The following is a 14700-nucleotide window of genomic DNA, read 5'->3' on the forward strand; positions in this document are numbered from 1 at the left end:
ATATGTCCATTGCCAAATGAATGGATAAACAAAATGGGCCATATACATACAATGGACTATCATTCAGCATTAAAAAGGAAGGAAAATTTGATACATACCACAACACGATGAACCTTGAAGACGTGTTAAGTGAAATAAGCCAGACACAAAAGAATAGATATTGTATGGTTCGACTTGTATGAGGTATCACAGAGACAGAAAATATTGCTTAAAAGGGGATATGGGGGAGGAGAAAGGGGGAATTATTGTTTAATGGGTGCAGAGTTTCAGTTTGGGATGTAGAAAAAGTCCTGGAGATGGACAGTGGTGATGGCTACACCACAATGTGAATGTATCTACTGCCAATGAACTATACACTTAAAAATGGTTAAAGTGGTAAATTATACATGTTTTATGCTAAATTTAAAAAAAATCCCCCCAATATAACATAAACTGAGAATAGTGTATTATACATACAAACATTTTCGGTTTAAGAAGTAATTCTAAAGCAAATACATGTGTCATTACCATCTAGGTCAAGAAATAAAATACTATCAAAGGGTACCCCTGCGCTCCTCCCCAACACAACCTTTCTCTTCCTTCCTGAGTAATCACTCTCACTCATAATGTTTCTAACATTTGCTTTTAAAAAATCAGGTTGTGATGTGATAATGCAGGATAAATTAAGCCAACATCACAAAAGCAATAGAGTATTTAAATTCCAATATTTTCCATACATGGAAAAAAATTTTTTTAACTTAGTAAGTTTTAAAGTGCCTTTTCTCCTGTCTTTCGCTCTTGAAACTTCATATTCTACAACTTATCATGGTTCTATAGTTGACCTCACCTGGAGTTAACAACAACAGCAACAACTCAACAACAATACTACTTCACTGTAGATTTTAGATTTTCATTCCTCCCGCTCTCCCTTGCCTCCAACTACAAAGAAACAATGATTTAAACCCTTTGTGCCTTTTAGAAAATTACACAGATACCCCATTGTGGAACCCTATAATCCCTTCGTGGAAAGGAAGAGATTAGCATATGAATACAAAGCAAAATGAATCCAGAATACAAAATGATCTACTGAATTGTGAAGCTCTTGTGTTCTTAAAAAATGTATTTATTTCCTCTTTTTGTATTGCCCCTTTAGTGGTCTCAGGGTTAAGGGAACTGATCTTCTCCTCTGGTTACCCGGAAAAGGATTTAAAAAAAAAAAAAGCCAACAGATTCTAGGAGGTGCAAAACCAACAGATGGCTCCCAGGGCCAGTGGAATCGCCAGTGGAATCTGCTACACTCGACGTGAGTTTGCTTGCGGGTGAGGAGTGTAGAAAGTGCTGTTCGCAGACTGCGCGGTGAAGGAGAGACAGCGACAGCAGAGAGCCATAGTGCTGACGTTGAAGGCCGGGCCCTGTGAGGTTGCACAGGGTAAGTGGCGTTGGCCAGGAGGCAGTGGCGAAGGGGAAGGAAAGAGGATTTGGGCTAGGGGCGGGGCCTGCGGCGCAGCGCGGCTCCTGATTGCTGGAGCGCCGCTGCCAATCTCGCAGAATCGCTCGGTTAACCAGTGCGCTGGCTAGACGCGCTCAGATATACTGAGTGAGCCCTGAGAAGCAGTCTCAGATCCTGACGGTGCAGCAGCCCGCAGCCTCAGCCAGGGAGTCCCAGCCGCTTTCAATGGAGGAGAAGCCCGGCCAGCCACAGCCTCAGCACCATCACAGCCACCACCATCCGCACCATCACCCCCAGCAGCAGCAGCAGCAGCAGCAGCCGCACCACCACCACCATTATTATTTCTACAACCACAGCCACAACCACCATCATCACCACCATCACCAGCAGCCTCACCAATACCTGCAGCATGGAGCCGAGGGCAGCCCCAAGGCCCAGCCTAAGGCGTTGAAACATGAGCAGAAACACGCCCTCCAGCAGCACCAGGAAACGCCGAAGAAGAAAACAGGTCTGGGAGGGAGGACGAGTGGGGGAAGGGGAATGGGGGTGGGGGGTAGGGGAGATGGGGGTGGGGCTGGATGTGGAAAGCGCGGACGCGGTCCGAGTGGTTGTGTGTGTGTTTGTGTGTGTGTGTGTGTGTGTGTGTGTGTGTCTGTGTCTGTGTCCTGCGGGGCTGGGGAAGCCCCCTTCCATTCTCCCAAAGCCCGGCCTGGGCCGCGGGCTTTGCAGCGCCCTCTCCTTCCCCTCAGCACGGGAGAGGCCCAACCAGGCCAGTGTGACCTTCCCGGCCCCCGCCCGGGCTGGAGGGAGACCCGGAGGGTCGGCCTTGGAAGTCCAGCCTCATCATTCCTTTCCCGTTTACCTTCCCGAGGCCCCGGAGGAACCTTAATTTGGTAGCCCTGATTTGGGGTGTCCATAGCTCTCCCCCCGCAAAAGCCTTCGGGGTGTATCTCAAGAAGGCCTAGCGAATCCCGACTTGGGTGGTGTCGCGAGACCCTTTTGCAGGCGGCGAGGCGAGGGTAGGTGGGCAGAGTTGAGGAAGTGTCCTCCCTCACCCGCCACCCCAAGCCCACCTGTGGCCTTGGGGTTCCCCGTCTGGGGGGGCGGCCGGGACCCCTCGTCTCTCGAGTCATTTCCACCTCTAGACGCCCCTTTCGGGCACCAGACCCCGCAGTCAGCCCTTGCGGCTCCTCGCGAGGCCGGCGCCCCAGGCCCGCTCCCCCCAGAGCCGGCGCGGCTGGAATGTTCTCTCCTCCTCGCGGGGCCGCTTCCTGTCCGCCATGTTGGAAGCCGATTCCTGTCACCGACTCCGGCCCACTGAGGAGCGGAGGGGGAAGGGTGTCGAGGGGGCTCGGCGCGGCGGAGCTGGGGGGCTCGGGATCCCCACCCGCGGCCGCCTTGCCCCCCGCACTGCGGGGGCGCCGTCGCCCCCGGCCCGTGGCCGCCCCTCCCCCCGTCGCCGGCCGGGTTGTGTAACCCGGTGGCGGCCGCGCGGTCCCGGGCGGGTCCCTGGGGTGAGGGGCGGGGGCGGTTGGGGTGGGGGAGGGAAGCGGCCACGAGGGGAGCGGCCTGCACCGGGCCCCGCGCGCCGGCGGCCGCGTTTCCCGCTCCCGGGTGCGGCGGGAGGCGCGGGCGGTCCGCGCGGGGAGCCGGCCTGGAAGTGGAGCCCAGAGCAGGAGGCCGCGGGCGGCGGCCGCGGCGCTCCTTGGGGCAGGAGGGCTGGTGGGGGGGGTACATTTTGGGTAGAGGCGGTGCCTGAAGGCCGGGTGGGGTACCCAGCGGGAACCAGGCTCCCCGGTCACGAGTTTCTCTGCCACAGGAACCTCGTCTCCTGCCAGGTTCGCTCACGACTCCGCCTCTCAGGCTTTGACTTGGGCCCTTTCCCTCTAGCAGCTCATTTTTACAAAAAAAGCTTGTTTCGCTCCCTCAAGCCCCCCAGCATTTACCTTCCGGGCTTGGGTAGTGATTTCGAGGAGAGCGATTAGAAAAATGATTGGATGGGGGGAGAGGGCGAGTTTTTCTTGACCCCTATTTCTTGTCCTTAAAGGAGAAACGAGGTGGCTCATCCATGAGGTTGGTTCACTACCATCTTGCCTCGGACGAGGCTTTTTTTCCATGTAAAAAGGAAAGATGTTTTTCTATTTTCAAATTGATGGCGAGCCCCAAAGTCTTGATTTGAACAAATGTTAAATTGAGAGTAAAAGTCATTTTAGAAAACATTTGAGAAGAAATGAAAAGTTTGTAACCAGGCAGATTTTTACAGATTAAAGACTCCTTATAAATTGAAGAGAAATGAAGGGAATAGTAAGAAAATGGATGTTAAACCCAGCATATCAAATGTGATACAAGCAGTTACTGAGAGCTGGAGAAAAATTGCTGCTCTGTTGAAGACTTAATGTAATTTGAAGACTGAAATTGGAATGCCAGATTTTCCACTTTTGGGGGCAGGGACATCAGGTGTGCAGTAGAAGTGAACATATATATTATTTAATCTTAACGGATTTGGAACAGCTTGAAAACTATTAGAAAGTATACAACACTAAATGTTTTAACCTTAGGTCTTTTTCAACTTAGAGGAAAGAAAATCTTACTTTATTATAGTTGCTTGGAATATAAAGCAGTATTACTGTTCAGATTGGAAAATTGTATTTCGTTGATCAGGTATTAATATACCCCTGCAGGCATCGTCTCTGCATATAGAAGCAGCCCCTGAACCATTCAAGGTGGCGTTCTTCAAATTAGTATGTCTTATCCAGGAAGAGGATAAAGAGGGGAAACTGGGCTTAGCAGTTTTGAGAGAATGTAAACAATTTGGGATGAACAGTTTTACATGTGTGGCCTGGTTACAGTATTGTGACTTCAACATGTATAATGCTAATTTACTAAGAAAACTAGGAGCATTTTTGAAATGTATCTGTAATATGTTGAAGTGGGCTTTTATGACCCATTACCCACAAACCTATAAAGAGGAACCTGTTTTCTTTTTCCAGAAGAGGGCGCAAGAGAGGGCCAAATGTGTTCAATAATCCCGGTTTCTAATCCAAAAGCTAGATTTCTCGGGACTGAAGTTTTGCAGAGTCCATTTGAAGTAGGGTTAGATGCTTTAGCATGACAAACCTGAATAGTGAAAGTGCAGAGAGCTCTTTGACTTCTCTCAGTGATTCTGTGGTGTTTGCATTTTTCTTAAATACCTAAGTTTCTGAAAGAAAATGTCTCTGGTACGCTTTGCATACCAACAAAGTTACTATAGAAAAAAAAATTTTTTTTAAGACTTTATATGAGAGGGGCGCCTGGGTGGCTCAGTTGGTTAAGCGACTGCCTTCGGCTCAGGTCATGATCCTGGAGTCCCGGGATCGAGTCCCCGCATCGGGCTCCCTGCTCGGCGGGGAGTTTGCTTCTTCCTCTGCCCCTGCCCCCTCTCATGCTGTCTCTCATTCTCTCTGTCTCAAATAAATAAATAAAATCTTAAAAAAAAAAAAAAAGACTTTATATGAGAAAGAGGGTAGCACGATGGGCCGGGGGGTGGCGGTGCTGAGGGAGAGGGAGAAGCAGTCTCCCCACGAGACTAGGACCCTGAGATCATGACCTGAACATAAGGCAGACGCTTCACCGACTGAGCCACCCAGGTGCCCCTGGAAAAAACCTTAGTTAAATGAGAAATGCTATTTGTTATTAAAACTTGGGAGTAGAAGTATAGTGGCTTTGGAGCTGTTATTAAATTGTTTGGTGATTCCTGATATTGGAACCACTAAATACTAGTAATTTTAGGAAAAATTATCCTGGTTCACTTAAAAGTCTTGGCTTTGGTCCAGGTTAGTTTGGATATTGGAATTTTTTTAAGACTGCTTGCTTACCTTTGAGAAAGTTACGACTAATGGGCCCAAGAGTACAGACCTTTGTTTAGCCTGTTGGCATGTTAAATGGTATATGTAGTTTTTCTTTTTAGTCTAGAGTTGTACACAGGTAAACTTGGATCTGTTAAAAATGTTGAGAGCCTCTATTTAGGAACTTTTTTAAGAAAAAAGGAACCTTTCAGAAAACACCCTAAGCAGTGATCTCTTCTTTACTTGTAGTTTCATAGTTAGAATTTTTCCACCAGAGTTTGATTTGATTGGCTGTCAAAAAAAAAAAAAAAAAAAAGCAGTCAAAAATTACAACTCTACAGAAGTTAAGAGCTTTAACAAAACATTTTTTATGGTACAAGTTTTGTGCCATTCAGTCTTAGAACGATTATAGTCTTCTTTTCTGAAAGTTAATACAGTAGAAGAAAATGCCTCTATTTGTTCATTCTTAGCGTCCTTATCTTTTTCTCTGATATGGAATGAGTGCCTTAAAATTATAGTACATCCTGTTGTACATCTTCCCAGACTATGTTCTATTCCACATCAAATTCTTTTAAAACAATGGTTCTCACACTTGTAAAAAAAAACAACAACAAAAAAATCCTAGATCCTTTATGTTTTTAAAATTCACAAAGAGCTTTTACTTTGGGTTATATATCTGTTGATTACCATATTGGGAATTAAAACAATTTCAAAACAAGAATATAGTTCACATTCCTTTTAGCCTTCACAGGCTAAAGGCCCACAAGAATGAATGAAAGTGACAAAGGCAAATTACTTGGTATTGTTATTGGACACCTCTCCCCCAATCCCCTGAAAAGCTGCCTTAAATGAATGTGTGTGTATCCTTCTATTATGTATCTGTTTTGTTTTTTTTTTTAAGATTTTATTTATTTATTTGACAGAGAGAGACACAGCGAGAGAGGGAACACAAGCAGGGGGAGTGGGAGAGGGAGAAGCAGGCTTCCCGCCGAGCAGGGAGCCCGATGTGGGACTCGATCCCAGGACCCTGGGATCACGACCTGAGCTGAAGGCAGTCGCTTAACCAACTGAGCCACCCAGGCGCCCTATGTATCTGTTTCTAATTATTTCTAATTACTTGACCTCAAAATGCTTTTGGGAACATTTCATAGAAAGGTGGATAACTAATATTACTATTTTATGGGTAAGGAAATGGGAAAAGCTGTTGTTAGCCTAATTGAATAATGTATAGTAGTAAACTCTTTATGGTAGTTGAAGGTCTTAAACTTGAACACCATAACACTTTTTAAAATTAGATAACTTTCATTGTAGTTTTGTTTAGTAAATAATATTGCATCACTTGTAGGCAGTATTACATAGTAATAGGATACTATGTTATAGGCAGACTGGAGTTCAGATTTCCAGTTCTCTATGTTGTGACTTGGGCAAGTTAATTTCCCTGAGAGTCTGCTTACCCAGATATAAAATGAAGAAAATATATTTTAAAAGAGTTAGAAACATTGGTACATAGTTGTTTTGGTTTCATACATTAACAGTATGATCTAATGTCTGGGAAATGTCAAAATAAATTCAAGACCACTGTAGAAAGAGTTCATGAGTATTAGATTTTTGTTCAGCAGAATGCAGTAGAAACTGCTTATGGTGACTACCAGCCATTTATGGTTGCATAGAAAGGGATTTTTTTTTTTTTTTTTTTTTAAGATTTTATTTGAGAGAGCTCAAGAGAGCACGAGCAGAGGGGAGGGGCAGACAGGTGGGGGGGAGAAGCAGACTCCCAGCTGAACAAGGAGCCCAATGATATGGGGCTCAATCCCAGGACCCTGAGATCAGGGCCTGAGTTAAGGCAGCTTAACTGACTGAGCCACCCAGGCGCCCCTGGGAAGGGATTCTTTAATTTCCTTGTACAATTAATGTATCAACATAACTTGATTTTTGCCCAGAGGGTAGCTCTGTTCTTAATTGTAAAGGAAATTTTATAACAGCCTTGTGAGAACAATGGGGAAGTTGGTTCTTTTAGGTGAGGGGTATTATGGCGTGCTGTTAAGAGGTCTTGTTCTTTCTGACCTCAGACTTTGGTTTGAATTCCAGCTTGGTTCAGACTCTTGCTTGGTAGACTTCTGATTACTAATATGGGGCTCACAAGTGTTTTCTCGTAGTTGTGAAATAATAACAGATCGTCAAGCTAATGCTCATAGCATAGTGTCTTTAAATGTTAGGTACTACTGTAATGTATATATTATAATTGTAAAAAAAAAACCAACACCTTTTTTTTTCCGCCCTCTCTAGGCTATGGTGAACTAAATGGTAATGCTGGAGAAAGAGAAATACCTTTAAAGAGCCTGGGTTCTGATGAAGCTACCAACCCTATTTCCAGGGTCCTCAATGGCAACCAACAAATTGTAGACACTAATCTGAAGCAGACTGTAAAGGCCAGCACCTTTGGGAAAGCAGGAATTAAAACCAGGAATTTCATTCAGAAGAACAGTATGGACAAAAAGAATGGGAAATCTTACGAAAATAAATCTGGAGAGAACCAGTCTGTAGAGAAGACCGATACAGTAGCAATTCCAAATGGTGTTGTAACAACTAATTCTGGCTATATTACTAATGGTTATATGGGCAAAGGAGCAGATAATGATGGTAGTGGATCTGAGAGCGGATATACCACTCCTAAAAAAAGGAAAGCTAGGCGCAATAGTGCCAAGGGTTGTGAAAACCTTAATTTAGTTCAGGACAAAATAATGCAACAGGAGACCAGTGTCCCAACCTTAAAACAGGGACTTGAAACTTTCAAGCCTGACTACAGTGAACAAAAGGGAAATCGAGTAGATGGTTCGAAGCCCATTTGGAAGTATGAAGCTGGGCCTGGAGGAACAAATCGAGGAAAACCTGCTGTGGGTGATATGCTGCGGAAAAGCTCTGATATTAAACCTGGTGTGAGCAGCAAAAAGTTTGATGATCGGCCCAAAGGAAAGCATGCTTCTGCTGTTACCTCCAAAGAGGACTCATGGACCCTATTTAAACCACCACCAGTTTTTCCAGTGGACAATAGCAGTGCTAAAATAGTTCCTAAAATAAGTTATGCAAGCAAAGTTAAGGAAAACCTCAACAAAACTGTACAGAATTCTTCTGTGTCGCCATCTTCATCTTCATCCTCTTCATCATCTACTGGGGAAACTCAGACCCAGTCTTCAAGTCGGTTATCCCAGGTCCCTATGTCAGCGCTGAAATCTGTTACTTCGGCCAACTTTTCTAATGGGCCTGTTTTAGCAGGGACTGATGCAAGTGTGTATTCTCCAGGGGGTCAGCCACTGCTAACTACTGCTGCTAATACTCTAACACCCATCTCGTCTGGGACTGATTCAGTTCTCCAGGACATGAGTCTGACTTCAGCAGCTGTTGAACAAATTAAATCTAGCCTTTTTATCTATCCTTCAAATATGCAAACTGTGCTGTTGAGCACGGCACAAGTGGATCTACCCTCTCAGACAGATCAGCAAAACCTGGGGGATATCTTCCAGAATCAGTGGGGTTTATCATTTATAAATGAGCCCAGTGCTGGCCCTGAGACTGTTATTGGGAAGTCATCAGATCATAAAGTGATGGAGGTGACATTTCAAGGGGAATATCCTGCCACTTTGGTTTCACAGGGTGCTGAAATAATCCCCTCAGGAACTGAGCATCCTGTGTTTCCCAAGGCTTATGAGCTGGAAAAACGGACTAGTCCTCAAGTTCTGGGTAGCATTCTAAAATCTGGGACTACTAGTGAGAGTGGAGCCTTATCCTTGGAACCCAGTCATATAGGTGACCTGCAAAAAGCAGACACCAGTAGTCAAGGTGCTTTAGTGTTTCTCTCAAAGGACTATGAGATAGAAAATCAAAATCCTCTGGCGTCTCCTACGAACACTTTGTTAGGCTCCGCCAAAGACCAGAGATACCAGAGAGGCCTAGAAAGAAATGATAGCTGGGGTTCTTTTGACCTGAGGGCTGCTATTGTATATCACACTAAAGGTAACTCATTTGTTCTTCTATAAAGATTCCTACTGGTTGATTTAACTTACATTAGCTGGTGTATTAAGGGTGAATTTTGGAAATTACTATGAGATTCTTTAAGAATTTGGAAACTAAGTTGAGAATAACAGTGGATAAGCAGCTGATAAACTAATTCAGGGTCTTTGGAAATAGTACTATTAAGAAGGAATGTTCACGTTTTCAACTTAAAAGCATTTTTTTTTAATATGTACAAGTATATTTGACTTCCTACACTTGGTTCAAAGAGTGAAGAGGGGTGGGGTTGTGCCTAAAGGGATGACATATTTTCTCTTGGGTTCTTTTTAAAATTTTTCTTTGAACAGATGTTCACTCTCCTTTGCTTTTTATATCATATGCTTCTTTATTAGTGAGCTCACTTGATAGTTCTAATTTGTGTAAAATGAGTAGGAGCAGTGTTTTTGAGGAGGAGTCCAAAAAGATGGAGTGTCAAACTATTTTTCCTCTTATACGAAGGAATAGTGGGTGCTGAATGGGAAATGGAAAATAATTTCAATAACTGCAATGGCAAGCCCAATTAGCATTGTAGGAACCAGGCTCTTGGAATCTGTACTTTCCATAGCCCAAAGCCTATGTTAAAAAAAGGAATCCGATATCTTTCAAGTTCCATGCGCATAACTTTTTTAGAATATGGTTTATTTGTGTCTTTTTTTTAAAGTCAAAATTAATTTATATCAGAGAAAGAGCAAGCGTCGGGAGGGGCAGAGGGAGAATACTGAGCAGGGAGTCCACTGCAGGGCTTAGTCCCAGGACCCTGAGATCATGACCTGAGCCAAAATCCAGAGTCGATGCTTAACCGACTGAGCCACCCAGGCACCCCATTTGTGTCTTAAAAATATGCTGTATGGCAGGGCGCCTGGGTGGCTTAGTTGGTTAAGCGACTGCCTTCGGCTCAGGTCATGATCCTGGAGTCCCAGGATCGAGTCCCACATTGGGCTCCCTGCTCGGCAGGGAGTCTGCTTCTCCCTCTGACCCTCTGCCGCTCGTGTGTTCTCTCTCTCTCATTCTCTCTCTCAAATAAATAAATAAAATCTTTTTTTTTTTTAAGATTTTATTTATTTATTTGACAGAGAGAGACACAGCGAGAGAGGGAACACAAGCAGAGGGGGTGGGAGAGAGAGAAGCAGGCTTCCCGCCGAGCAGGGAGCCCGATGTGGGGCTCGATCCCAGGACCCTGGGATCATGACCTGAGCCGAAGGTAGACGCTTAACGACTGAGCCACCCAGGCAACCCCTAAATAAATAAAATCTTTAAAAATATATATATATATGCTGTATGGCATAACTTATTATCCCTACAGCAAATAACGAGGCTTAGTGAATGATGTTTACAACCTAGGTACTTTTGAGAACAGTGGTTTTCAGTCTTCCATATTCCCCTCCTCCCCTAACAGAAATCTGTACCCCATGCATGCATACACACACCTAAGATATGCTGCACATTCCCATTTTTAACATTGGCTCTTTTAGGCAGTGACTTGTAACTGCAGGGAAGGGGCAGCATATCATATAGTGGGGATGAGGTAATTACCATATTCTCCCTGGAAGAATCACTGCCTCAGAGATGAATAACAAAGCTATTTATGTGACTTTTAAGCAAATTGCCTCCTCTGCATACCTTTCCTTATCTGCAAACTGGAAGACATTAGTAAAATGAACAGATGTCCTTTTTCTATTTTTCTTCCCTTTAAAAATTGGGAGTAAGTAGTAGTATTGCCTTATGGGAGTTTAGGAGTAGAAATCCTGGCAGATAAAATTACCTGTCTTCACTTTTTTCTCCAGCACTGCTATTTGGAAGTAAATGAATTAACCAGGAAGTGGATGTTTTTAGGAAAGTTAGGGCAAAAAAATTGCTTAGTTTCTTAAGACTTGTGGTTAATTATCAGTTAAATTCTGCTGGGGGAGTTGGCGTTTTTGGTGGTATCTTCTGTGCCATCTGCCCTCCAGAGACCTTTATTGGGAAAAGCTTTACCTGAGTATTTTGTATTGGTGGTCATTGTGTGAACCTGAGAGGATATCTGATTATGTTCTTCCGTAACCTGCAAAAAAAAAGTCCGGGACAACTTGTTCCATTAAGTGGCGGTTGGCTGGTGGTTTTATATAGATTTTTATTATGGAGAATTGTAAGCCTTTTTAAATGGGAGTATTAACTCCTGTATTTATTTCTAGGTATTCTGTATGCATTTTCCGTATAGGTAGGCTAACTAGATAGGAAATCAGTGGTACTTAGATGAGCTAAATGCCCCTACATGGATGCAGTTATATTTAATTTTGCTGATATTACCGAATGATCTGCTTTAGTAAAGTGCATCAATTTGAGTTTTGTAGTTGGATATTACTGAGATTAAATTGGTATTGATTGTCACCCGTCGCCCCCCCCCCCCCCGAACAATGGATAACATTCAGTTTAGTTAGTTCCTAGTGGCAGGTTCTTTGAATTACTGCCAAATGTGGATTGGTTCATTAGGTCACTAATTTTTCTTTGAATTTGTTTTGAATTACAACCTTTTGAAGATCTGCAGATCTTTCTCATAAGCGAAGGCTGGCTATTTTTTCCCCCCAAGTTGTCTTAAACTCTAAAGGAGGTAATAATCAGTTTGGCTTATTGGAATACTTTAAAAGAGCACCTGTATTTTTTTGGTCCGTTAGTGTAGTCTTCTCTTTCAACTTTCAAAGGCAATCGCTTACTGAGTTAAAGTTAGGCTCAGGAATAGAAGTTCTTAGGCATACCTCCTAACTTCAAAAATAAGCTCTTCAACAACTTTATTTGGAAATAGTAGGTAAGAGGGTGCTTGGTGTCAGTTCAGTAGGAATGGTGCATTTTTTAGATTAAACATTAATTACTTGCAGCCTTAGACTAATGTTCAGTACATTTTGAGGATATGAAATACAGATATGATGAGGCATAAAAAAAGAGATTGGTGGGAATTCTAGTTCTTGGGATTTTTCTTTTTACACATTATGTTATTAACTTTTCTTAAGAAACAGGAGGGTTAATCTTTATATTATCTGGGGGAATATTGTACCATTACATAGCAGTATTAATATTTATGGTGAGATGTAGGTTCTATTCTCTATTATTCTCAAGTGGCACTTAAGGGGTGAACTTTAAAGTGATATCTTTTTAAACTGACTATGAAAAAATTTATATTCAAAAGTGGAACCTATAATGAACCCCAATGTACCCATCGTCTAGCCTGAACATTTAAAAAGCATGGTCATTCTTATTTCACCTGCCTACCTTCATACTTTCTTTGGTAGCAGTGTCAAGAGCAAATTCCAGGTATCCTAACATTTTGCTAGTTGATACTTAGAGTAATAGCTTTTAATGCACATACCCAGGACATATAACTGTTGCCTCCTTTAAAGCATTTACTTTTCAAGAGACTTGTAACACTAGACCCTTTAACTTTTTGAGGTGAATATTTGATTTTGAAATGGTCATTTGAAGTAATTTGATTCAAAAAAAAAAAGTCATTTGAAGCCAAATCTGTTGAAATAGGTTGGTGTGAGTTGTGTGTTTGGTCAGTGTTTGTTTAAACCAGGTTGATTTATCTTGCCTAACTAATAATGCACTGAAGGTTATCAAGCATTCAAAATGCTGATATTTTGGAGTATTCATGAAAAAATAATTTGATATGGTAAATTTTACCCAGCATGTAGAGATGCAAGGGGAGATGAATAAAATAAGGTCTAATTCTTGATGGTTGAAGTGAGTCAACATGACAGTTATCTAGTATAAAATGTCCTTGAGGGAACACTAGGCTATAGTATGAAACTTTAAGAATTTGTTTCTCTGTTACCTCCATAGGTTATTGGCATAAATGATTTGATTTACTAGATCTGGGCCACACCCTGGAATAAAAATGTGTTTTAACTCACTAGGTGGTTCTCATTGCCAGCTAGGATTGGGAACTCCAAGTCTAGAGAGCTTTCTTCAGCTTAATCCTTTTTTTCTTTTTCTCTGCCACAGTTGTGCAGTAATGTGTATGTGTGTATGTTTTCCTTTCCCTTACGATGTACTTAGAGGCAAAGTACTTTGCTTAGCTATGGAAGACTTCGAAAGGGTGAGTCTTTTTCTTTGAAGAGCTTAAGTAGAGGTGAAAACACACAAGTTTACTAGGCAAGATTTTAAGTGTCATACAGATACAAATACCTAGAAGACTTTAGTGGAAGGAGAATTTTTAATGGAGTAAAGGTGGGAAGAGTAAATGTGGGTTTGTTTTCATGGAGGCAGCAGTATTTAAACTGAGTTTTGATGGATGGGGAAGATTTTTTGACTTATGGAAATGCAGAGAGGAGGAAGATAAAGAATAGATAAGTTGGAGAATCCTGAGTAAATGTAAATATTGGAAGGGTTCTGCTTTGGATGTGGTGAGGGAACATAGAAGGAAGGTAAGTTGCTACCAGATCATCAGATCAGTCTGGAGGCAGGTGGGGAGCCACTGAATATCAGGGAGAGGGGCTGGTGGAATGGAAGTAACTTAACTGCACAGAAGACGGGTGAATGCTAAAGTATTCCTAATTACTGTGTACCTGAAAAAAAATCATTTGTCATTTTTAAGCCTGGGCTTCTAAATTTATAAAACAGTACATCAGCCTTTGTTTTATTGTACACTTTTAAAAACTGAGTTGGTATTATTACCTTGCATTCAGCTAGATTAATGTGGCACCAATTTGTAAGATACATTGGAAGTCATTTTTCTTTTTTTTTTTTTTTTTAAGATTTTATTTATTTATTTGACAGAGAGACAGCGAGAGAGAACACAAGCATGGGGAGTGGGAGAGGGAGAAGCAGGCTTCCTGCTGAGCAGGGAGCCCAATGCAGGGCTCGATCCCGGGACTCTCGGATCATGACCCGAGCTGATGGCAGACGGTTAAAGACTGAGCCACCCAGGCACCCCTGGAAGCCGTTTTTCTGATGAACTCTTGGAATAGTCTTGGCAGAGGAATAACAAGATTTTACCTTTTGTATTTGCAGTCATATGAATGTATTATTTATCTGAAAATAAACATTTTATTTTTTTTTTAAGATTTTATTTTTTTGACAGACACAGCGAGAGAGGGAACACAAGCAGGGGGAGTGGGAGAGGGAGAGAGAGAAACAGGCTTCCTGCTGAGCGGGGAGCCCGATGCGAGGCTCGATCCCAGGACCCTGGGATCATGACCTGAGCTGAAGGCAGATGCTTAATGACTGAGCCACCCAGGCGCCCCCCCTAAAATCCCCTTTTAAAAATAAATGTTTATTGGGGTGCCTGGGTGGCTCAATCGTTAAGCGTCTGCCTTCAGCTCAGGTCATGATCCCAGTGTCCTGGGATCGAGCCCCGCATCGGGCCCCCTGCTCGGTGGGAAGCCTGCTTCTCCCTCTCCCACTCCCCCTGCTTGTGTTCCCTCTCTC

At 43.0% G+C, this 14700-nt stretch overlaps 1 protein-coding gene across 1 annotated transcript in view; it reads left to right on the plus strand.

Annotated features, from left to right (window-relative positions):
- Nucleotides 1-1586: 1586 nt before the first annotated feature.
- The window catches only part of NUFIP2 (nuclear FMR1 interacting protein 2), a 24124-nt gene continuing 11010 nt past the window's right edge, over nt 1587-14700 (plus strand). Inside the window, exons 1-2 of the mRNA XM_021704177.1 lie at nt 1587-1937; nt 7540-9264. Coding sequence (XP_021559852.1) covers nt 1655-1937; nt 7540-9264 — 2008 coding nt within the window. The 5' untranslated portion in view covers nt 1587-1654. The remainder of the gene's footprint in view (nt 1938-7539; nt 9265-14700) is intronic.

This window comes from Neomonachus schauinslandi, chromosome 15 (assembly GCF_002201575.2).
Source record: "Neomonachus schauinslandi chromosome 15, ASM220157v2, whole genome shotgun sequence".
Lineage (NCBI taxonomy): Eukaryota > Metazoa > Chordata > Mammalia > Carnivora > Phocidae > Neomonachus > Neomonachus schauinslandi.